The 25785-nt window shown below is 44.2% G+C and overlaps 1 protein-coding gene across 1 annotated transcript in view; it reads right to left on the bottom strand.

Moving 5' to 3' along the window:
• Positions 1–1360: 1360 nt before the first annotated feature.
• The window catches only part of MOSMO (modulator of smoothened), a 41705-nt gene continuing 17280 nt past the window's right edge, over positions 1361–25785 (bottom strand). Inside the window, exons 2-3 of the mRNA XM_066576285.1 lie at positions 7350–7562; positions 1361–3739 (exon numbers count right to left, since the gene is read on the bottom strand). Of these exons, the coding sequence (XP_066432382.1) occupies positions 3555–3739; positions 7350–7562 (398 nt within the window). The 3' untranslated portion in view covers positions 1361–3554. The remainder of the gene's footprint in view (positions 3740–7349; positions 7563–25785) is intronic.

A 25785-nucleotide genomic window follows, 5' to 3' on the forward strand; every position in this document is an offset into this window, starting at 1 on the left:
AGGCCGAATTCACACGAGCATATAAAAACTAGTCCAGCAGCGTCCGTTTTTTTTTTTTGCATCGCCACAGTTTTGAATGGGCGAGTATTATCCGTACATCGGATTGCGCATGCTGTGCCCTTTTCGCATGATCCAAGCGAAAACACTGAAGTGTGAATTAGCGCGTTGACTACTACGGATCTGTGTGCGGTTTTTGAGTCTAGTCAATTGTAGTCTCGGACAGCACGCGTGAAACACACTTGTGTGAATTAGCCCTTAGGGAAGGGGAACGCGGGATTTATTGTTGCAGTGGATAATCCTTACTGAATCCACAGTAAAAATCCACATAGGCGTCAAGTGGATTTGCCCCTGCTCCTATGAAGGGATGAAATCCACAGCATAAATGGACATGCTGCATACTTAAAATGCGCGCTGCGGATAAAATTTACACTGCGGATTTTTCCTACACACGAGTGATTTTTAAAAAATCTTATTTACTTTACTTGTACTGTAATACATTGCGTATTTTCTGACAGATTTGTATGTGCAGACTATACACTACATGTGAACATACTCTTAGAATGGTCTTCAAGGAAAAACAATTGGGAGGCCAGGGAAGGGTTAAAACCAAACTCAGGGCTTAAGCACATGGGCGCATGCTGCTATGGAGCGTATTTGTGCATGAACCAGTGATTTTTTGTATTTTTTTTTTGTTATTTAAAAACTCTGCGCTATTGCGTGCGAGTTTAAAAAAAAAAAAAAAAAAAAGGGGGAGACAGGTCCTGCCCCATCTTTTATCGCACATACAAAAACAACATGCGAGAAAGATAGGCCAAGTACTATCTTTTCTCGCACGAGAATCGCACTAGTTGGGAGGGATATTCTCTTCTTGAGGAGAGCACCTAGAGGGTGAGTGAGAAGACTTACAAGGCCATCCATGCTCCTCTGGGTAATATGCAAATAAGGAAGATGGAACATTACCTCTGCAGCGCCACCTATTGGATGCCAGCATTCCTGCAAACGTCACAGACCTCTCACTAGCCAAGCCAGATCCTACTGCACACTGATGAGGGGCAAAAACCCTGAAACAGCTGTCTGTGTATGGATTTTGGCTTGGTTTTTAATTCCCAATCATTGTTAGGACCTGTATAAGGCCGCCTGCAGACGAGCGGAAATCCCGCCGCTGAAAGTCTGTATAGGAGTGCATTACAATACGCACTCCTATGCAGACGGCCGCGGTTTGGCCGCGCGAAATCTCGCGCGGCAAACAAACCGCGGCATGTTCTAATTTTGTGCGGGGCACGCACTCACCTGGCCGCCGGCTCAGGTCTGCGCATGCGCCGGCTGCGCGGCAGCCGGCACATCAAAGAGCCGGGGCCGCCAGGCGCGGGTGAGTACGCGCTCGTCCCTGCAGGCTCTGGGGTCGGATCGCGCGGCGAGATTTCTCGCTGCCGGATCCGACCCGCTCGTCTGCAGGCGGCCTAAAGGGCTGGACATTGATCTACAGGAATGCTGCCATCCAATAGGTGGCGCTGCAGAGCTATTGTTCCATCTTCCTTATTTGCAATCCCGCTAGTTAAAACGAAACAACTGAAATCGATGGTTTTGTTACTTTTTTTGCCATGATTTTCACAGCTGCAAAATCACGGTCATCTGAAGAAGCCTTCATACTCACCGCTCCAATCCCGGCTGGTTCAGCTTTGCTGCTGCAGTCCTCGCTGCTGGTGTTTTCTTACTTGGCTGCAGAGCTGAAATTCTCTATACACGTGTGACCACTGCAGCCAATCAGTGGCCTTAGTGGACGCAAGCCGTATACTACTGAGACAAGTGACTGGCTGCAGCAGTCATGCATATAAACACAAGCCATTGCAGCCAAGTTAGCACAGGCAGGTGTTGAGGATATGAGTGGTGGCACTGGGGAATCAGAACAGCGAGTATAACCCATTATTTTCAACAATTCCCTGTCCTCTAATTTTTTCTAAAACTTGTAAAGCCCTTTAAATTTTCCTATCCCCAAACTCCTCACAACGTGGCCTCTTGGACCACCGAGAAGTATGAAGGGCTCTCACCCGATTTACCCTGGACTGATCCAATGTACTTCCTCTATCAAATAATTTTAGGTAAGATTATGTGTTTTTTTTTTGTGTTTTTTTTTTACATTCTTAACTAGCCGAAAGGGCTAAGCGAGAGGGGGTGCAGATTTCTGCACCTTCCTCAGTAATTTGAGAGGCAACATATTGGGTGCAAATGCAACAATCTCACCTGTATTATAGAGTCTTGTAGATGACATAATTTAAAAAGGGGTCTGTTTTAGGGATAAATGCCCTTTAATCGCTGTGAAATCAAAAAGGATCACAAAAAAAGGTCAACAAATAAGTTTCTACCCGAAAAAAAAAAGAAAAAAAAAAAGCTATATGAAATGTTTGTACCTTTAAAAGAAATAACCCCCCAAGAACTTAAAAACAAAACTGAGGGCTGCTACGACGTATGAGGTATAACTGAAGACTATTCATTATGCAGTCTTCAGGAAAATGGCTTTAGTTATCTACCGGTTCCAGTTTGCACGCCACAGTGATTTTGCTAGCAAAGCATTTGTAGCAGTCTTTTCCCAGAACTGCCTGTATATACACTGTATACTGCGTCAGCAAAAAATATATATATTCATATAAATATAAATGAAAAAAAAAAGACAACCCCATTCTAAAATGTGTTCTTCCAATGGCCTGGTACAGAGGGGACTGGAGGAGAAAGACGTAGTGTTTCCAGTATACTGTGCACTTCTAAAAAGGAATACAATATTCTCTTTATCTCAGCAAAGCACCATTCAGATTAGTTTTTTTTTTGTGTGTTTTTTTTTTTTTTTTAAATGGCCCTCCCTAATCTTGCCCCTGGTTAGTACCAATAACCATGTTAATGGTCAGCTTTCCACCATCTATGAACGAACCCAAAAACTGCGTTAAGCTGGCAGGAGCACACTAAAACCAAGCTTTCAGCTGTAGGATGTCACAGGGGTTCAAAAAGACTTTGATCTCTCTGCTCCTTTGCATGGAGAACTTTTCGGTCACAGAGCCTGTAGTTCGCGATTGCTCCACTTGACTCTTCCCGTAAGTGAGGCCAGCCTCACTTGGCCTTGAAATCATCCTAGGTCATACGTAAAGTTCATAAATACTCTTGCGATTTGTTTCCTCTTCAGTTCCTATGTTAGCAGACGATGAAGACGGGAAATTGGGTACAGTAATAAAGGTCAGTTTTGCTTTGTCAGTGTAAAGCATTGTTCTTCACGAGTCCACGTCACAGTGCAGACCTGACTGCATAAATATGCTCAGGAGATCAGTCAATGATATTTTGTATTTGGTTGTGGAAAGAAAGGCTCTCCATTTGATCCAAAGTGCATAGTGAGAACAAGTCAATTGTCTTTTAGCTTCTCCGTTCTCTTGTCCCTTTCAGGTATACCCCTGAGAAGGCAAGGTCCTCAGGAGGTGTTCTAGGAACCCCCTTTCCCCACCACCCTTCCCAACACTTTTGTATTATCCATTCGAAGGATAAAAGAAGTCTTGTAGTTTCCCCCTTTTACATCAGCCAGGTAAACATACTTTGCCTGCAAATAATAGTCCCACTATAGTAAAGAAAATGGATAAGACAAAAAGTACATAGGATGACCCAACTACAGTGTTGTTGGGTAGTTTGTATGGTTGTCCACCAACTTCATTGATGTAGAATCCTATAGGGAATATTAATGCTGCCATACAGAAAAGGATCACTGCAAGAGAAGAAAAACAAAATGTTTATATATGTTAATTCAATAATTAACCCAAAAACTTAATATTTGTATTGCAGCCAGCCATCAACGCATCTTGCTTCTCCGTTAAATAGAAAATGGGATTTGTGGGCAAATCTGCCCTGGTGTGAACATACTCTAAACCTAGGGTTAGATGATGACTTTGGCACTGATGTGTCGTGTAGCTAAAGATTGCAGTACAGCTCTGCTAAATCGCAAAGTAATGGAAATTAATACAGTCAAACTGACTGGAAGATCACAAGAAATCTAAAAAAAAGTCACAAGACTTTTGGCAATTGGTTGGGTCAACGTTAAGGCAGCTCACAAGTTGCAATGCGACTGCATTGATGCTGCCAAAGATTGCAGTAACAGACACTCACCGTGTAGCCCTAGACAAAGTTGTACAAGAAAATAGGCAACTTTAGGTGACACTCTAAAACGGTAACTCTACATTATTACATCGTCAGAGTCCATTTTTGTTGACTTTATACGCCACCTCCCACTTCTGGGTTCACCATTGGAGTGATCTGCGAGGAAGATCATGTTCCATAAACCCAGTCCACATGCAGCTAGTCTCCGAGTTGTGCATTTGGGTCAATTCATGACCCAAATGACTTTGGTGCTTGAGACTGTCAGATACCATTAAGATTAACTAAATCCCCTGGAAAAGAACCAGGAACATCTTGAGATATGCTCATGGCTGTAACCTCCTGAGATATTCTCATGACATGTTGACGTCTGCTGAATGTTGAGCTTTGATTGCTATGGGCAAGAAGGAAAATTCTGTACATTAGGCCCCTTGTGTTCCCTTCTCTGGCAAGAATAGCAGTAGTTATATACAGACTGATTCAAAAAGAATTTATACATGAAGTGATATACAACAGCCAGCAGGACATGAAAAGATGGAAGAACTCTTCAAGTTTTAATGCTCCTTAGAGGTGTCCAATGTGGGCTCTGTTGGCGACTTGGCAGATGTCAAGTACATAGTCTAGTTCTGCCCAGATGCATCCCAGCATATCCTCTGCCATTGATTCAACTGCAGCAAAGGTCATTTGGTGTCACCAATGGAGCCACAATGAAAATCTGTAGGGTGCATTAGAAACCTGAAGAGTTCTAGGTTTTCACGTAAAAATAAAAAACGAAACATATCAGGACAGATGAGGAAGGAAAAAGGTAATGGCAGAGTGCCGTTAGAGGGCCGTAAGTTATATGATAGGAGGCAAGCTTTAGTTGTGTTTTGTCTATGGAATATAGGTGCATGGTAGGAAATAGCCCTGCAGCCTAGGTACGCTGACTAGCCGGTGGTTGTACTAGCGTGAAGTTGTCAGATATTCACAGGACAGGTAATAACTTGCTGATAGTGAGGGTCTGACCAAAGGGGGAGGGGGGGGGGGGGGGGTCCTCCACAAACTTAGAGAAAGCATTCCCAAAGAGTCTTAAAGTGTGGGCAATGAAAGATTCACATTCAAGCAATTAGCTAGTCCTGAAGTGTGCGCATCTTCCATTGTCAACTGGCCTAATTTTGGCAGAGGGCCCCTGCTCGACCACCTTCAAAAAGACATGCAAATGGCTCTAGTGCATCAACCAAGCTGAAACTTTGCAGAACTTTATAGAGGTGGTGTACGTAAAAATTTCAGCAAAATGGAAGGTGGTCGAGCAGGGAGCATTAGGCCACTTCACGTGTAATGACCCATTGAACACACTTTGAGACACGTTGGGAACGCATTCTCAGGATTGCTGGAGGACCCAGCAGTCAGACCACCACTTGCTGTGTTGAGAATATCTAGTTAAGAAAATCTCTTACATAGGGATTTTAGAAATTTTTAACAGAATACCCCTTTAATATACACCTTGTAGTATATTACAGTGTAATTCATTGCATAATGCATGGTACTGTGATATCTAGTTCATTGGATATATAAAATTAAACAAAAATAATTAGGTCATTGAATCGATATTGAATAAAAACCTAAAATGCATATAAAATGGAGAGAGATTACAATTTACAACATGCCTGACTATATAATGTGTCACAGCGGGGGAAAAAGAGGGAAAGTAATACAACGTATCATTGGAGGGGTGCGGGGGAATAAATAGCCAGCTTTATTTATATAGCACACGCATATTAGGCAGCACTTTACATGACTTTATATTGGGTTCGGTCTCCCATTGGTGTATATAATGTTTACATTTACATATTTTTGGTGAGGTTATTGCCCTATTTTTCTTCGGCTACCAAAATTATTTTTGCTGCGTTTTTTTCCCTGTAAAATAATGCCTATTTTTTTATATCTTTTTTTACTGACTTATTTTTCCGTTTTATTAGAAGTTTTTTTTGTTTTTTTTTTTAATTTACAGTTTTTTAAATTTGTATATTTATGTTAAACTAAAGTACAAGAATGGGTTCCTCATTTTGTTTCGGATGTTTTAATATATAATTTTCATAGTTTTGGATTAAGGGCTTATTCAGACAGGCGTATATCAGCCGGGTTTTCACAGAGCTAGTGCACTGAGCCCCTGGCCCCCTCTCCGCCCCTTGCAACTTCTTGCAATGGGAGGGGCGGGATGGGGTGGAACTAAGTTTTACCTGCAAACAGTGGCGAGGGACAGGAAGGGGGCGGGAGCTCAGTGCACTAGCTCCGGGCCAGCCAGGCCCGCCTCCTCCCCTTGCAGAGAGGGACAGCGTATATCAGCCTGGTGTGAAAACCTGGTCGATATATGCTTGCCTGAATAAGCCCTAAGGGTTGTGGTTGGCGTCAGCAGTGGGTCATTTTTTTTTTATGCATATATTTTTATTTTATTCTCTAACAATTTTTTTCTACCATACTTGTTCCCAATGAGGTCATATAAGACCTCTGGGGGTCATCCACATTCTGAAATTAAAGAAAAAACACACATTTTTTCACTGTAGTATCGATAGGATGCCCAATTACAGAGAAAAACATCCCCGTCTAGTCACAACAGTCACTGGCAGGGCTGATCTGGACCCTGCATCTCTTCCGTGGCTGAGGGATCCACAAGTCACATGATTGTCGGCATGCATAGTGGAAGTAATACTTGCACTTACTCTCTTTAGTGCATAGCACTCGGTGAGCGCTATGTAGTCTGGGAAGGAGTAGGCAGAAGCAGTTAAAAAAAAACAAAAAAAAAAAACAAAAAAACACTTCTCCCTTCTCCTCTGGGTTCTCAGCTGTGACTAACAGCTGAAGACCCAACCTGCTCCTGCTTGATTGCAGGAACAGAGACTTTAATCCTGCTCTGTATTTTTGCTATCAGCTGTAATTAAACCCCAAGGAGCAAGAGCCATATATTTACCGCACTTGGTCCTTAACTTAAGGGGTTAAGAAGAAAAGAAAAAAAAAGACCAATATCTATAACCTTTTACTTTTCAGGGTCTTGCCCAAGATATTGTTTGCATTTTTTATTACAGCTAGTTGTCTCGTGTATATCAAATTCTTCATCTATATATTTCCAGCATATTGAGAATCCAGTTAAAACTAAAATACATACATTGGGAGACAACAGGACAAGTAAGTATTTCAGAAATGGCTCCAGCAAGTAAAAAGTAAGTAAACCCTGAATCAACACTTACTGCCAGTGAATGCTATCCAGCGGGCATATTTTGTAGCTTCTCTTCTCCAGTGGGAAGCCACTAGCAAACCGCATGTAACAGTCAATGATATAATTCCCATAATGATGAAAAACAGTGTTGTAACCCACTCCGGAGGGAGCCGCGGAGGAATGCAGGTCCTGTCACGTCCATGTATAGTCTGACATTGCCTGACGAGGCCGACTGTGAGGGCACCTGCGGACAACAAACTGCATTAACACTGAAGCGTACAGTAAGACAACAGGAATAAGACTGGAGGAGGAAACAAAACTTTTAAGTTCCACAAGAGTTCTCCAAGTGCGACCTGCTCCCCAAATATCTAGTTTCCCGTAATTGGGAGGATCATAGCAAAACCGATTGAGAAGGGTCCAGGGAGAATAGCTACATCAATAGGAGATTGTAGGGATGTAACAGTATTTAGACGGGGTGGTTGACGTGCAATGAAACCACAGTTTTTAAACAATCCCCCTATTGAAAACCAATAAATTGCGTAAAACTGCATGCGTTTTCCCGTGAGGTTTTGACCTGAACACAACCAAAAGCTTTCTCATCTTACGGACACTAAAAGGTGCTCCTCATACACATCAGCTGAAAGTCAGACAAACCCACCACTTACACCGGGGTCTGTGGCAAAAAAAACACGACTATCCCTGAATGACAGACGCAGAATAGAAAAGGTGTCCGATCACTTGGATTTGCCATCTATATACAGTTTTCAGTGATCTCTAGTACAAAGTAGGAGAAGAAGCAGAAGAGCACAGTGACAGTACCACTTCGGTTCTTTCAACTTTTTTGAAGGCTACATGATCACAGCTTGTAGTTCCAAGAGTAAGGGCTCCTGCACACGATGAGGGCGATATTGGGCTGTGATTCACAGCCATATATCGCTGTCACAAACCTTCTAAAAACCCCTGGATGCCAGGCGTTTTCATGTGAAAACAGACTCCCATCACTGCGGGGGTTCCCTTCATTCTATTGCTTTCAATGGAGCAGCAGTAGCGCCGGCACCATTGAGAGCAATTGGAGAACATCGCGATCTCCTATCTCTGCTGTGACAGTGTTCAGTGATGAGGGGACTCCCCATGGGGATGAAGGAATCCCCTGCCGCTGCTGTCACAGCAGTGGCAGAAGATCGTGATGTTGGGTCATTGCTTTCAATAGGGCTGGCGCTACTGCTGCCACCGGCCCCATTGACAACAAAGTGAAACCCCTGGATGAAGGAATTCCCTTCTGCAGCTGTCACAGCTGCAGCAGGGAATCGCGATCTTCTCCCATTGCTTTCAATGGGCGATGTCACAGAAAGAAAGGAGATGCGCAGGCGTGAAAACATCGCAAAGGAAAAGGAAGCCATTGAAATTCATTGCTTTCATAATCATGCATTTTCACTTCATGTCACAACGCAAGAAAAATCGGCCGATTTTCTCACCAGTGTGAAGGAGCCCCAAGTGCACTTTTTTTAAGTCATGGTAACATGACCAAAACTTGAAAGACCTATTTTCACAGGTTGAAATGTTGCTGTTGCTTTTGACCTTTTATGCAGAAATAAAGTCTTTTGCATTTTACCATTGCTGCCATACTTCTGACCCAAAGTTTTGGTCATCCACAAAGTCAGTAGGATTCCAGGTGCTGAAACCTCTGCTGATTGCTGCAATGAAGAATCCGAAGCATTTAGCCAAGCTCTGTGCTCCTTTGGCCGTGATTGGTACTTGTCAGCTTTTCTCAGCGGCTGAAGACGGAGGTATGGAAATCAAAAGAAGTCTGTCAGTCTTCAGCTGTCAAGAACAGCCGACAAGCAACATCCGAAGAGGCAGAGTGTTCAGGTGAGCGATTCTGCCCCTTCAATTTAGTATCACCCACAAAGCAAAACTTTTTGACATGTCACCATGACTAACAACACTTTTAAGAAACTTTTGATAACTCTTTAACCCCTTTATGACCACCCTGTAGCATTTTTACGTCCTGTCGTTGCAGGACATATATAAAGGGAGATTGTACAAGTATCTCCCTCTATACACCGCGGTCGCTAGCTGTTTCTTACAGCTGACACCTGCGGGCAACAGCTCTTGACGGGCTGTGCGGCTCTTTGGGGCTGTTAACCCTTTAAATGCTGCTGTCCATTCTGACAGAGGCATTTAAAATCCCCAACCGATGTTCGGGGGTCCCTTACAGACCCCCGCGATGAGATCGCAGGGAGCTGTGCAGGTGTCATGGCAGTCAGGAATGGGGGGGGGGAAGGGGGTTCTGAAAAAATACATACTTGGTATCGCTGCATCTGTTAAAATCCAATTTATCAAAGTAATGCATTATTTACCCCGCACGGTGAACACGGTCGGAAAAAAAAAATAAAGAACGCCAGGAATACGCTTTTTTTGTCACCCTGTCTCCAAGAAAGAATGCAATAAAAAGTGATCAAAAAGTCGTATGTATCCTAAAATGGTACCAACGCAAACTACAGCACATCCTGCAAAAAATGAGCCCTCACACAACTACGTAGACATAAAAATGAAAAACGTTAACATGCTCAGAAGGTGGCCACAGAAAATAATTGAAAAACAATTTATATATCTTTGAAAAAAAACTAGTACAGCAAAACAAAAAAAATCTATACAAGTTTGGTATCGTAGTAATCATACTGGACCATAGAATAAAGTTAAAGCATTTTTGTTGCAGTTTGTGCGCCGTAGAAACTAGACACACTGAAAGATGGTGGAATTTCATTTATTTTCCATTTCTCTCTACTTAGAGCACCATTGAAAAAAAACAACTCGTCCCACAAAAACAAGCCCTCCTGCAGCAACGTTGATGGAAGAATAAAGCAGTTACGATTTTTTAAAAGGTAAGGGAGAAACAAACAAACAAAAAAACCTGCTTGGTCGCTAAGGCCTCATGTCCACGGGGAAAATCAGATCCGCTGCAGATTCTACATGTAGAATCTGCAGCGGGTCCCTCCTGCCCCGCGGACATGAGGGCTGAAAATAGGAATTTAAAAGCATTTACCTTTCCGTAGCGGACGGCGAAGATCAGCTGTTCCTCACGGCCGGATCTTCATTTTCGGCCGGCGGATGAATTCCTGACGCCGGCGGCACGTCGCCGGCACGTCGTCGACGTGCCGCGCGCATGCGCCGGGCACATCCGCCGAGCCGAAGCAAGGGAGATGCGGCCGTGAGGAAGAGCAGAGCTTCGCGGCCCGCTGCGGGTGAGTAAATGCTTTTAATTCCTATTTTAGGTCTCCCGCGGATCCGGACGGCTTCCATAGGCTTCAATAGAAGCCCGCGGGAGCCGTCCCCGCGGGAGACCCGCATGAAAATGGAGCATGGTCCAGATTTTTTCATGCTCCATTTTTTTTTAAATGCCTTTTATTGACGATCCGCGGGTATTTATCTACCCGCGGGTGGTCAATGCATCCCTATGGGGTGCGGATCCGCTGCGGATCTTAAATCACATTTTGCCCGTGGACATGAGCCCTAAGGGGTTAATGGTGTACCATGCTGCCTCTGGGAAAAGCGCAGCTTCGTTAAGTGGCACAGTGCTTTCCCGAATCATTGCCGGCAAAATCCCACCTCAACAATCATTAGGCTATGCCATGTCTTTAGTAAGATAACTTCTTTTAATATACTCATGGGCACCTTTGCTATATTTGGTTTGGGCATTCTTCTTTAGCTGTGGGCACCCCAAAGTTAGGCTTACCTAATGAAATCTTGTTGCAGTATGCCCCTGCCACCTGCTGTTATTAAGAGATGAAAGCAGGTAGGGGAAGCCCACTAGCCCCCAAATAATTATCTCTTGTAAGGATGTATTCAGATGGTGCGTTAAAAATCTACATCTGTAAACTTGCACGTTCACTGCAACAATACCCCACTCAGCCCACGGACAGGAATGGCGCAGTTTTTTGGAAGAAAGCCATGTTTTTGTAATCAGATTTAACCCCTGTACTAGCCATTATTATATTGTGTCTTGTGCTAATTGGACAGAGACATTTATATTATGGAATGCTGAATGATTAATAACAGTGAGTGATCAAACGCCATCAGACTGCCTCAGGACAGGCTAGTTAATTGCTTGGATGTACAGATGTTTTCCAGTGTGTAGCTATTTTTACGAATTTAGAGGGAGCAAGCCTAGACTTGTCCAAATGTCATGAATGCAAGAAACTGGTGAGTAGAACTTTTCACCAAGGAGTTAAGACAATTATTCTTCGAAGGGATCTTAAAGAAATGCCGAAATGCTAAGCGATAGCAGAATAAACCAGCTACAATCGCTGGTTTATATTAAGCACTGCGGAATATGTTGGCGCTATACAAATAAAGTTTATTAGTATTATTATTACTACAATCGTACAAAGCTGAATTCCAACGTCTGATAGGGTGACCAAGCCCGGAGTCCGGCTGTCTAGTGAGGAGCATCTCAACATCGGGGAAATAGCCGAAGTGTAGCCGGACTTTCACTTGACTTTTCAGAATACGTGGTTGTGGGTACATTTGGTAAAACATTACATCTGGCCATTATAGGACTTCTATTCTGCATTTTTCACCAGTGTCCCCCTTTGCAGGCTTAAACTCTAAGGCCTCATGTCCACTGCTAAAATGTGATTTAAAATCTGCAGCGTTTTTCCTGCAGCGTGATCCGCGCCCCATTGGGATGCATTGGACACCCGCAGGTAGTTAAATACCTGCGGATGTCATTTTCCCGAGACGCGGATTGCGTGTGCAGGGAAACTACCTGCAGCATGCTCCATTTATTTTCTATTGAAGCCTATGGAAGCCGTCCGTATTTGCGGCACACCTGCACCTAAATTTCTGCTCTCCGGCACGGGAGAGCAGGCGTTAAAAAAAAATAAAAATGGAGTGCCCGATGCATTGGGACGTAGGAAACGAGTTCTGTATCAGCTTACCTCTGAGCTCCCATAATGCATTGCACTTTAGAGCCAAGCAGAATTCTGAATTATAACTGGAGAGACCATGATGCAAGTCGGCATCAGTGCGAGATAAAGAACGGAAAACACATGCAGAGTTGCAGGACTTCTATAGATGGAAGTTGCAGCCATCTATGCTGCCTCAGCCCTGCAACCTGCAGATGAGCGATGCCTACGCTACTTAGTAAATTTTTAATTAAACACATAAAAAACCCTTGGAAGGTCACTTAGCAGCTACGAGCAGAGTCAAAATTATTCTAATTAACCTTTCCCTTTTAATGCAGCATTCATATTTAATAGAAGGTGCAGTCCTCAGCTGAACTTGCGGCTCCTCTAAATTAAAAGCAGCCATTCTTGGCTTACACATTTCTTGTAAGAAACAAAAGGCTCGTTTTATAAGGAACAGACGCTGAGATTGCTTAAAGATGAACATTGGACAGAAATTCTAATGTCAAGCGCCAAAAACATAGAAAAAAAATCCAACCATAAAAAAGGCAAAATGTTACCATCAAATACCCAAAATACTACAGAAACAAACCCCAAACACCGCGGCCGGCAAAATGGATGCACAGAGGTTCTTCTTCATTGATTCATAAATCAATTGTGCAATGTTCCGACGTAGGTTTAATATCACCTGAGGCGTCCACCTATAGAAGCACTGCATCATGGGAAGAACATGGTGCACTACTTGTAGTGCCCACCTGCCTGTTGTACAGGCTGCTAAGCACTCCATCAGGTGTCTACGGGGTTTGTACACATGGCATTAGTGTTTGCATGAGGCCTCAAGGTGGTCAAACACTGTCCAACCAAAAGTATTTGGACCCCCCTATCAGTAGAATTGATTATGTCCCATTAGCGTGTCATGAGTCCTAAACCATGCCACACAAGATGTAGACCCTTAGAGGTGTCAGCCATAGCTTGTTTTGCTTCCAAGGATCTTCCAGAGTTTACATGTGGCATCATTGTTAGTTGTCATATTAGTGGTCTATCGGTTTGTGACATTTTTGGTAAATCTCAGGTCACCAGATCTACTGTGAGTTACGTGATTACAAGGTGGAGGAGAGCGAAACGTACCACGCCTAAACCAAGAGATGACATTTCCCCTATCCATGGGTACACTGAGAATCTGTAAGCGGGTGGAGACCAAGTCAGTGCGGGCGCCGTACGACAAGAACTGCACACTATCGGGTATAGAGGTGAGGTCGTTACACACAAGCCGTCCATCATGATTCTTGTCCAAATACTTTGGGTAGAATAGTATATTTGAACAGCAGTCAGCTGGCCCAATAACTATTACTCCACAGCCAACCAATGACGTGTGCGCAGCAATCTACATGGCCTGACAATCGGTAACAATGTTCAACTGGCTCCATCATTAGGCGAAGCTTCAGTCAATCAGGTTACGTAGATGAAAACATAAGCAAAAAAACCCCAAAACATTCTGGTTGGCAAGACATCTTCCCGTGTGAAGGGATGTACTGCTGGCATCGCCTACATTCTGAATCAGGCCTGGCAAACAAACACTAATGCCGTTGATGAGCACTCGAGACGGGTACAACACCGTGTGCAAGTGTTATGACGTGGACACTAATGTAACGGTTTAGTAGAACAGCCCATTGTCAAACGGGGACCCATCCGCTATATACTTTCCAGTCTCCTTTATTCTAACACCAGCAGGAGCCAAACGTAGGAGTTGATAAATGACTGATTGCTCCAGATGCTCGTACAACAGAGGGCATCCAGATCGAACCCCGGACGGAGCTATAGACTTCCATAACTAAAGTAAAAGCTGCAAGCTTCCAACTTCGGTCTCTGAGCAGGTTTTCGTTTCTGCAATTTCTGCCGGACAGAACAGCATAGTGCCATTATGTCTGCAGCAAATGCTGGAAACCAAGATATATGTGCTTGGTCCCAACTGGTCCGTGTGTACCAGGCAGAACACTAGCAGGAGCGTGTGCTGTCCGACGCGAGTTCTGCACAGGTTTCTTGGATGCAACTTGCATAGAGTTGTGTAACTCGGGCAAGCGCGATATGGGGCCATGAATCCCGCCCCTATACCGCGCTCACCACCATGTGCAATCCCCAGGGATACCAGGAGTTTTTATGTCAAAACAGCCTTGCATGACTTTAGGGATGAAGGTTTAACCCTTTCCAATCCACTGCCTGATGTCCGAAGACATTATGATTTAAGGCTGTACAGCTCCGATGTTGGAAGACGTCCGTTGGGGTTCTCTTACTGTATATTGCCAGCATCTCTGCTGTCAGAGCCTATCCAACGTGTCACCTCATGCAGTACTAGCTTTAGCCAGCAGATAGCGCTGTTGTATAACGGCAGAGAAAGTAAGCCCCCTAGGAAAACCGGGATACAAATTAGATTGGAAAGGGTTAAGAAGGCTTAACAGGCAACATTGAAAATATTATATGCTGCAATGCAGAGATAATGAAGACTTTCAGTACACGCAATCAAGTTATTGCAAGTCCTCTAGTAGGACTAAATAGAAATGTAAAATAAAAGTTTAAATAAAACTTTTAAAAATATATATTTTTTTAATTTCCCATAAAATTTGCCTTGCGGTATCCAGAGCGGTCATCCGCCTCCAGATTCCGCAACAAATGCCGCCCATAATGCAAAGGCAAAACGCAATTTCCTGCCCACAAGTGGAAACAGGTTTCTCCTCCTCGAGCGGAAAATCGCAATCACAGTATGCTGCGACTTTGTACAGCTTTCGGGGAGACAGCTTCCATTGAAGTCAATGGAAGCCATCCGCCCTGCGATCCTGCCCCTTCTGCAATCATCATTGTGGAAAGCTGGCGGGATCCGTGTTAATGCTAGGTGACAGCATTAGGTGTATTGCGCATGTGCGCCAGCTGGCACATCCGCAGCACAGATATGAAAATGGCGGACAGGTATGCAGGGGTTCGCCGGCCGGGCACAGGGTCGGATTCCGCTGCGGTATCCGACACGGCCGTGTGCAACAGCCTAAAAGTGGTAAAAAAAAAAAAAAGTCTGGATTGCCATAAGCCCATTGAGCTGGAAAAAAAAGGGTAACGTGATTTGTACTTCCCTGTGAATGCCATAAAAACGTGGGACCTGAATGGCGGCAGCGAGAGAACGACAACTATATTGAAGTCTTTTAAAAAGTTCCATTGATTATAGCCCTCATCTACTATACTAAAATATTTCGCTTGGAACACGGCTACAGACTTTTTGCGTGTAGCTGAAAAATCCAAACAAAGTTATATCTGCATACATTGTATATACACGTCATATACGGTCATCATTCACACACTAAGCCAAGCTAAAGTATAGCCTGCCTGCTATAGGACGGGATAAGCGGCGGTGGGTGTTCGGGACTTTCCATTGTTGGGATTTTTGGAAAGCGGTTCCCCTTTCATGTGGAAGTTATTTGCATCGATACGGTCACAAGCCAATTAGAATACATGAGGCGTCCCGGCAGCAGGAAGTACAACATGAATGGCACTTAAATGCAATGTCAATCACCCGAGAACATACGCAATTACATAATAGTCTGCTCAACAGCTTTCATTATGGAATCTGACATTTTCATCATAACTAATGGAATATAAAAAGCATGCACGCCGCACGGGAACGATGACATGGCGTCTGAAGTGGGGGAGATAAAATGAGTAACCACAGGCGGGCAGTGCCCATTACCAGCTGTGATCGACAGCAAACCTGCATTAACAGGCAGGTGGCATAATGTGTAAGCAGGCAGAACGTTTAATGCAGTTTCAGTGTTTTATGGTAACATATCTCATCCTTCATCAGACCTAAAGACTCAAGTCTATTAAAGTCAGGCTCTGGCAAGGAGTCCGATAAGTTTAGGAAATTATGATTTGTGCGAATCCTAATATATTATTGGCATTGCTCCCTTTACAGTGCAGAGACACATTGCAGGTGCTACAGGTGGCATCAACAGAATGCAAGCTGCCGCTTATGGCGCTTTAAACGGCATTCTGGGACAAACACACTGCAGAGCCTTACCGTCACATGAACTGCGGAACTGTGAACTGGACACGAGAGTCACGGACATGACTGAGAAGCAGACATTAATGTTACGCCATTCACACTCACGAACTGGCGAAACGGACTTTAAACTCATGGTCAGACACAAACCAACGGCTGATAAATGCTCAAAACTCGCACCAAGCATACGTGGCATGTATAAACAGATGGATTAGATACAATATGAGGTATTGGCTCGTATTTTGTCCAAGATACTTAAGCCCGTGAGCCCACTTCACGGGTCCTCATTGTCTCACAGGTCCCTACACTAACCCCAGGAAACCTGCCTGCAATACGGGGCAATCATCCCGATAGGGACGACCCCGCGCTGGAACCTAGGGATCTACCTCGATCTAGATGATAAAGGACCCACAGCAAGACACAGTTTACACTACAAGTACCAAAAGATGCACAGACACAGGAGTAGGACACTGTTCACACTGAACATCCTGAACTCTGCACAGACAACTTATGTCCAACCACATGAACAGACATGTAGGAGCATGACCCTGTTCGCATGGAACATCCAAGTTGTCTTTACATAAAAGACAACTAGTGTCCAAATATTAACTTGATAGAGCTAATGCAAGCAACAGTTTTGTGTTAACATGCCCAACAGGGTGAGGAGCAAGAATTCGTTCACTGGTTGATTAGGTTCAGCTCACCTAAATAGTCACTGGTTGATTAAAGGGGTATTCCAGTCTATTTTAACTGATGATCCATCTCCTGGATAGGTCATTCATGGTTAATGGATGAGCTTCCACTGCTCAGGATCATTGGCTAATGGTCCGGTCTGTTGCACTCTGCAGTGGGCTGGAAGTCATCACCCACGGTCAGAGTAAGCTGGGGAAGAGCTAGTAGCTTCACTACCGTTGAAATCAAAGGGAGCGCTGTGCTGCCCCTATACTTTATGCTCAGGACAGGACATGAAGTCCTGACTAGCCTTGCTCATCATGATCGGCTCCCAGGTGATAAAATCAGGTCGATGCTTGCTAAATTGGATCATCTGATGCTGATCACGTATTTTATTAAATAAAAGTTTTCCACACTTTTGGTCACTTCCTACATTATTTCTATAGAGCTACAGGGACTACATGTGATTCCATAGAGGTTTTGCACAAACTCCACTTAAACGCTACTCCCATATCACACATTTGGTCCATATGCCGTCTGCATATTCCAGGACAAAGTTGGGAAAGATGAAGTCTGTATTCCTGCAAAGATAAGTAGGAACACATTTCTTTACTGGATGATTTTCTAGTTTCCCTTCCCCAGGGGTATAATCCTGTTCCCGACAAAAAAATAAAATAATAATAATAATACACGGATAGGATACAAAAACAGGGTCACATAAGAGGGAAGATAGATACAAATAAGGGCTAACAGACACAACCCTATTGTCAATGTGTGCGTTTGAGTCTAGACAGCAAACCGGCGCAGAGAGCAGTCAGTGTGCCGATTCACTTATTTTTCCCCTTTGCTTGACAAAAGGCCATTTGCAACGGCCGAAACGTTGCGTGTAATCTACTGAGAATGCAATAAAGAAAAACACCTGTTTTAATGCACCTGAGCGTGTCTGCTGCCATTCATATTGAACCTCGTGAAGCATGCAGTATTGTGTTCAATGTGCAGATGAGTTCTTACGGGCACAAAAAACAGATTACACAGAGGTAAAGAATTGGACAAAAAGATCACATAGGCTGCCTGTCCACGGGCGATTGTTCATCGTGTTACCCATGGCGATAATCTGGCTGCAGGTAACGCAGTCAACTCTTTCCATAGCATTGCTATGGAAAGCGCAGCCGTGGCGTCCACAAGCGGAGAATCATAGCAATTCTCCGCTTATGGGGACTAAATCGTGGCATGCAGTGATTCTCCGTGGTGAGCCTATCTGCGATATTCCGCAATGGCTGTGGACAGGGGGCCTAAGGAATACATACGGAACTGCACGCAAAAAAAAAAAGGTTCTTGGCGGACACAACGCTGACCAGTTTTTATATATTCATGTGAATTAGCCCTGTTAGGAGCTACCTGGTCTCTGGATATGTCCACCCATTAAACATTGTATACCTGGTACACACACTATGGCGGAATTGTCCTACATCCACATGTAACAATAAAAAAATACCATGAGACTGGATCCAAAAGCTAGTGAACTATCGATATTTCCCCTTACTTCCCCATTTTTGGTCTTCCATTTAAGCAAAAAGACAAGACCCACAACTGATCCCATCGAGCCAATACTGCTTACGTGCACAAGAATGGTTTCCACCCAACCATAAGACGGTGTATTTTCAGTATACAAACAGAACGTTGTCCCCATCGTGGCGTCGGCTCCTCGACACAATGGCAGGTTTTAATTTCCTAAAAGCGCTGGCCTCCCGCCTGACGTGTCACAACAAGATTAGGTGTCACATCTTTTATCATAAATCACCAATTTCTGATTCTTAAGTGCAGCGCAAGCAGACGAGCCAAGAAACAAATCAATCTAAAACCGACAGCGAAGTCCTGAAACCATCGCTGGATAACAAGCTCAAATACAAGGTGAATGGGTAATGAACCCCAGCGTGCAGGTAAAGCTAGCCTACAGGCACTGAAGGGGTAAACAGAACATGAGTTCACGTCATTCTCCAATACCTTCTCTACCAAAATATGGCCTGTACCACCAGCTCAAGGGCGACGCTATTGAAGGAGCCAGAGAGTCATCCTAGTTGTGTCAGCTTACGTTGATTAATGCATTTCCATCCTTAGACCTCATGTCCACGGGCGAAATTGAATTACGGGTTCCCACGCGGATGGTCCGCAGTTCAATATGCCCATAGACATTTCATTGGGCATCCACAGGTAATTAAATACTTGCAGGTGTCGTTTTTTCCTGGCGCACAGACGGGAAAAGAAGAACACAGCATGCTCCATTTTCTGCGGATTCCCATACACTTTAATGGAAGCCATGCGATCCGCGGCACACCTGTAGCTGACACCGTAAATGTGCTGTGGAATCCACGGGGAAAAAAGGAGATTTGGAGAGAAAAAAAAATGCACTGTGCATGTACCATGTGCCCAGTCACATCCACGGTGCTAAAGAAAGAAGATCCGTCTGGCACGGAGGAGACCCGCGCTGGATCCTGGTGGGAAAACTCAGCCCTCGGTTTCCGATTATCTGTTGGAAACAGCTGAGCACTTTAGCGCAGTGCTCTTTGCATAGCTCCAATTGAAAAGCATAAGAGCTATGGAAGCTGTGTAGCACCATGTATCACGCCATTTCCATAAGTCCCCGAATTACAGAAGGAGCCTAGTGTGCATTCAGACACGGTTTCTGCAGCTTCTATTCACTTCAATGGGAGCTAGATATACAGTGCTGTGCTTAAGTACTAGTCTGTCTTTGCCGCTACCTGGCAGGTGGCCGGTAACTTTAGTAGTGGATTACCGTCTTGGCTACGTAAAGCCAAGATGAGAATACCCATCTAAGGCCCTGATGCACATTAGACTATAGGCGTTCAAACCTGTCCTTGGGACTGGACAACTCATGTTTAATAGGGTCCTCCTGACGTTCCCTCAGCAGATGACGCATGGTGAAGAAAGCATCGGGCACCTTGAATTTCACTGCCCAATCTTTTTATCCCTCCTGGACATAAGCTGCCTGAATTGTCTCTTTGCTGCTTCCACTACTGTCCCCATGTAAAACACATGGAGGATTTTGACTCCCATACACATGAAAGCTCAATTCAGCAAAACGAAATATCCGTTTACCAAACAAGTTTTGTCCAAGAGGTATTGAAGGTATGTGGTCACCTTAAAGGGTATTCTGGGACTTTTACTATTGATGACCTTTCTGCTTATCCTCAGGATAGGTCATCAATAGTTGATCAGCAGAGGTCTGCCACTTGGGGATCCCGGTCTATCAGCTGACCATCCAGCAAGCCAGAAGCAGTCACTGGTGGTCCGAGTCGAAAGTGTAATAAGCCAACTTCACTCCCTTTAAAAATCAATGGGAACGATGCTTCCAATTACACTTCCGACTCTGACCACGATGAGGTGTTCCATGTCATGTGGGCAGCATACAATAGTTGGGTGGACAGGATGCTAACTGTAGGGTATCCATAAGGATGTTTTTACATGTACGTTACCCATCTCCATTGACTTTTGGTTGAATATTAACACTGACTGCACCATGCGGCGTGTAATATACATCTTTGTAGAAACAAGGAGGCATGGAAACTTCCGTATTAGATGGTATTCACTTGGGCGATTAAGCCGTACGAGTTTTGGCCGAGTCGGAGATAGACAAAACTCACGGGGTAAAAGAACCTATTCTTCATTTGAATGGGTTCACCTACACAAGCAATTAGAAATTTTTCAGTCAGACCGATCGAGTTTGAAAAATCGTTGCATGTCCTATATTTGACCAAGAACAGGAGATGCCAAGTGTCACACACGTCGGACAGCATATTGACGGGTTGCCCGTGTAATGCCCAATGCCACTTGTGCCTCAGATCCTTGGACAACTCAATCTTAGCCGTGTAAATTCGGCTATATCGCCCTGCATCACTCCAATTTGGTAAGAGACGTAATACAGAGTGCTAAGATTACTTTACAGGAAAAGTTCTTCGGACTTTCTGCCGAACTCCTCAGCCTCTGGCCCCAAAGAGTTATAGACAGTGATGTAGTGAATACTATAAAGTAACTGTTTTGGGCAATATAATATTCAGTTATCTCAAGGCAAAGATCCAACATCCCCATTTGAGGACAAGGACAACCTTGCGTTATGAACATACAATGAGATTGATGGCCATTTTAGTCTTACATGAGATTGGAACGTCTACAGAAATCAACCGTTCCGCAGCTATCGCAGTGACTTCCATAAACCTGTCGTGTTACGGCGAACGTGGAAATTTCATTATTTACCTCTGCGCTAACAGCCGGCATGCCCGTCACAGGCAGCGCACTTTCAGCATCTGCCCTGCAGTAAAGCCCAGAATGCTGCAGTTTAGTATCATTGCTGTTTTGATGAATTGTGCCAAACTATTTTTTTCCCCCAAATCCCCAGACACTGAAGAGGAAAACTGAAAGACAAAGACGACACTGTGCAGAATATAAAATATTAGGAGATGTGGATTTTGCATAGAGTGGGCACCCTGTAATCTTTCTGCAGTCGGCAGAATAAAGAGCTTCCTATTAAATCGCAGACACAAAGAAATTCATTATTTGCCATCAGTTGTAACTGCAGTGAGATACAGCGCTGGAGTTTGACTTCGCCTCCCTAGAAATAAAGAAAAAAAAAAAAAAGTGGAGCGCAATTCTGAAGGACGTTATTTTAATGTAATGAATAAGTGTCAGAAAAAGTCTGCAGCTTTGGAAGGAGTAACTTGTGCCTTCTGAACCTCTTGCACAAACTATTAGGAAGTTTAGGGAACCATCAATGCTAAGGAGTTTCGAGCAGCACCTTAGGGGTCTTCTATAGACCACCAAAAGCAACAGAAGAAACTGAAAACTTACTACTAAGGCAGATAGAAGAGGTGTCAAAGCGCAACGAAGTAATTATCATGGGGGACTTTAATTATCCAGATATAACATGGGAGAAGGAAACCTGCAAATCTCATAGGGGTGATAAGTTCTTGAGAGTAATTAAAGACAATTACCTGAACCAACTTGTGCAGGAACCAACTAGAGGGAGAGCCATTCTGGACCTAGTACTAACCAACAAACCGGAACGTATAAAGGGGGTGCAGGTTGAGGGGCACTTGGGGAACAGTGACCACAATATAATCAACTTCCAGCTGTCAATCAATAGGAAGCCTTATCAGGGAGTGACAAAGAAACTAAACTTTAGTAAAGCAAAATTTCATGAGCTTAGAACTACTATCGGTAACATTAATTGGGACAACATCCTCAAAAATGACGGTACAGAGGAGAAATGGGAAAAGTTTAAAAGGATCCTAATCGCCTCATGTGAGCAGTTCATTCCCTTTAAAAATAAAAGAAACTCAACCAAAAGGAAACCAATGTGGCTCGACAAGATGGTAAGAGGGGCAATAAACGAAAAAAAGAAAGCGTTCAAACTACTAAAGCAAGAAGGCAGCGAAGAAGCGCTAAAATCATACAGGGAAAAAAACAAAATATGCCAAGATAAGATCAAAACTGCCAAGGAGGAAGCAGAAAGACTGATCGCCAAACAGAGCAAAAACAACCGGAAGCTATTTTTCAACTAGATTAACAGCAAAAGGATTTGCAGGGAGAGCACTGGCCCTTTAAAAAAAAATGCAGGAGAAATCATTGATGATGACGAAGGGAAAGCAAATCTACTAAACAGTTTCTTCTCAAGTGTATTCACAAACGAAAAGGAAATGCCACACGAGATGCTGGGGAATAAAATGAACCCCTCACAAAATATCTCATACCTAACGCAGGAGGAGGTACGGAAGCGACTAAAGAAGACTAAAATTGATAAATCGCCGGGCCCAGGTGGATTACACCCAAGGATACTAAGGGAACTAAGTGACGAGATAGCTAGGCCGCTATACCTAATATTTCTAGACACTATCAAGACCGGTGTAGTACCATTGGATTGGCGCATTGCCAACGTGGTTCCAATTTACAAAAAAGGGAGGAAAAGTGAGCCTGGTAACTACAGGCCAGTAAGTCTCACTTCAGTAACGGGAAAAATTTTCGAGGGGATTCTGAGAGACGCCATCGATAAGTACCTCAAGGAGAATAAGGGAATAACTCCTCACCAGCATGGATTCATGAAGGGTCGATCATGTCAGACAAATCTGATCAGTTTCTACGATGAAGTAAGCTCTAAGCTGGACCAGGGAGAATCTATTGATCTCGTATATCTGGACTTCTCTAAAGCCTTTGACACCGTGCCACATAATAGGCGAATATACAAAATGAGGCAGCTCGGAATGGGCGAAAACGTGTGTAATTGGGTAAAAAATTGGCTCAATGATAGAAAGCAGAGGGTGGTAGTAAATGGTTCGTACTCTGATTCGACCACAGTCGCCAGCGGGGTGCCACAGGGTTCAGTATTAGGCCCCACTCTGTTCAACATATTTATTAATGACCTGATAGAGGGGCTGCACAGCAAAATATCAATATTTGCAGATGACACAAAATTATACAATATAATTAATGCAACGGAGGACAATGTGCGGCTACAAACGGACCTGGATAAGATGGGGGCTTGGGCAGAAAAATGGCAAATGAAGTTCAATGTTGAAAAATGTAAGACTATGCACATAGGCAGGAGGAACGGATGTCACCAATATACACTAAATGGGGTACTGTTAGGGAAAAGTGATATGGAAAGGATCTGGGGGTATTAGTGGATAGTAGACTAAACTGGAGTAACCAATGCCAGTCAGCTGCTACAAAGGCAAATAAAGTCTTGGGGTGCATTAAAAGAGGTATAGGGGCGAAGGACGAGAACATTATCCTCCCACTATATAAGGCACTTGTCAGGCCTCACATGGAATACTGCGTACAATTCTGGTCACCGGTGCTCAGGAAAGATGTTACAGTACTGGAGGGGGTTCAAAGAAGGGCAACTAAACTAATACATGGAATGATGGGACTGGAATACCCAGAAAGGCTATCCAAATTGAGATTATTTACTCTAGAAAAAAGACGGCTAAGGGGCGACCAAATCACTATGTATAAGTACATGAGGGGACAATACAAGGATCTCTCCCGCAATCTGTTTACACCCAGGACCACGACGGTAACAAGAGGGCATCCGCTACGATTAGAGGAAAGTAGGTTTCATCACCAACATAGAAGGGGATTCTTTACTGTAAGAGCAGTTAGACTGTGGAACTCTCTGCCGGAGGAAGTGGTGATGGCAAAATCAATAGAGGAGTTTAAAAGGGGACTTGATGTCTTTCTGGAGAGGAAGGATATTATAGGTTATAAATCTTAGGTTAATTGTTAATCCGGGTATACAGGCAGGTAGGAACTATTAGGGGTTGATCCAGGGAACAGTCTGATTGCCATTAGGGAGTCGGGAAGGAATTTTTTCCCCAAAAGGGCTAATTGGCTCTTGCTCTTGGGGTTTTTTGCCTTCCTCTGGATCAACACAGGAGGATAGACAGGCTGGACTAGATGAACATTGTCTTCATTCAGCCTTACAAACTATGTTACTATGTTAAAGGGGTTGTCCCGCGCCGAAACGGGGGATTTTTTTTTTTTTTTTTTTTTAACTCCCCCCCCCCCCCCCCGTTCGGCGCAAGACAACCCCGATGCAGGGGTTAAAAAAACAAACCGGAGAGTGCTTACCTGAATCCCGGCGGTCCGGCGTCTTCATATTCACCTGCTGAAGATGGCCGCCGGGGTCTGCTCCCTCCGTGGACCGCAGCTCTTCTGTGCGGTCCATTGCCGATTCCAGCCTCCTGATTGGCTGGAATCGGCACGTGACGGGGCGGAGCTACACGGAGCCGGCATCCTGCATGAGCGATCCCATTCATAAAAGACGACCCAGACTGCGCAAGCGCGGCTAATTTGGCCATCGGAGGCCGAAAATTAGTCGGCACCATGGAGACGAGGACGCCAGCAACGGAGCAGGTAAGTATAAAACTTTTGGTAACTTCTGTATGGCTCATAATTAATGCACAATGTACATTACAAAGTGCATTAATATGGCCATACAGAAGTGTATACCCCCACTTGCTGCCGCGGGACAACCCCTTTAAAGTCCTCTAAAGTTCAGCAAACACTCTGCATCTTGCTAGAACCTTTTTTTAAAAAGTGGTTTGCAAAATGTAGCAGGTTAATGTGGTGTAACAATTTTTTTGTGCAAAATAAGCAAGCCTTGAGCTGAGGTAAGGAAGAGTTTCTAACTTCTAGCAAGATGCGCCATATATGTATCAATCACACAGTGAGGCTGGGTTCACACGAGGCGGATTTGCCACGGAAATTCCGTCCGGAATTTCGCCGCGGCAAATCCGCATGCGGCCGCTAATCCCGGGATTAGCCAGCCATGTGGATTAGCCAGCCATGTGGACGAGATTTCTCAGAAATCTCGTCCACATGGGACGGCAAAGCCGGCAGAAGCCGCCGCAGCATGTACATTTTTTTTTTCTTCCGCTGCGGCTGTGCTCTCCTCTATGGGAGCGCCGGCCGGGCCGCTTCAAAACCGCCGCGGGTTTTGAAGCAGTGGTTCTCTCGGCAGAAATATCGCGGTTTATCGCTACGGCCAAACCGAGATTTCCATCGAGAATCCGCCCCGTGTGAACCCAGCCTTAGCCCCACTGTGAGGAATTTGCAGCACAGTGAATCATTGGAAAATCCGCACCAATTCCATTACACGCGAATGTAACCTTACATTACTTTAGGACATCAATTTAATCATCAATGCCATGGTTGTAAATTAAAAAATATAAGTAGAAGTTAAAAACAATACAAGTCAGAATTTTTACAATTAAAAACGTTAAAAGTTAGTAAATCTAAATTTTACAGAAACGTGCAAAGTTTGTCAAATGGGA

The sequence above is a fragment of the Eleutherodactylus coqui genome, chromosome 8 (assembly GCF_035609145.1).
Source record: "Eleutherodactylus coqui strain aEleCoq1 chromosome 8, aEleCoq1.hap1, whole genome shotgun sequence".
In the NCBI taxonomy this organism is placed as follows: Eukaryota; Metazoa; Chordata; class Amphibia; order Anura; family Eleutherodactylidae; genus Eleutherodactylus; species Eleutherodactylus coqui.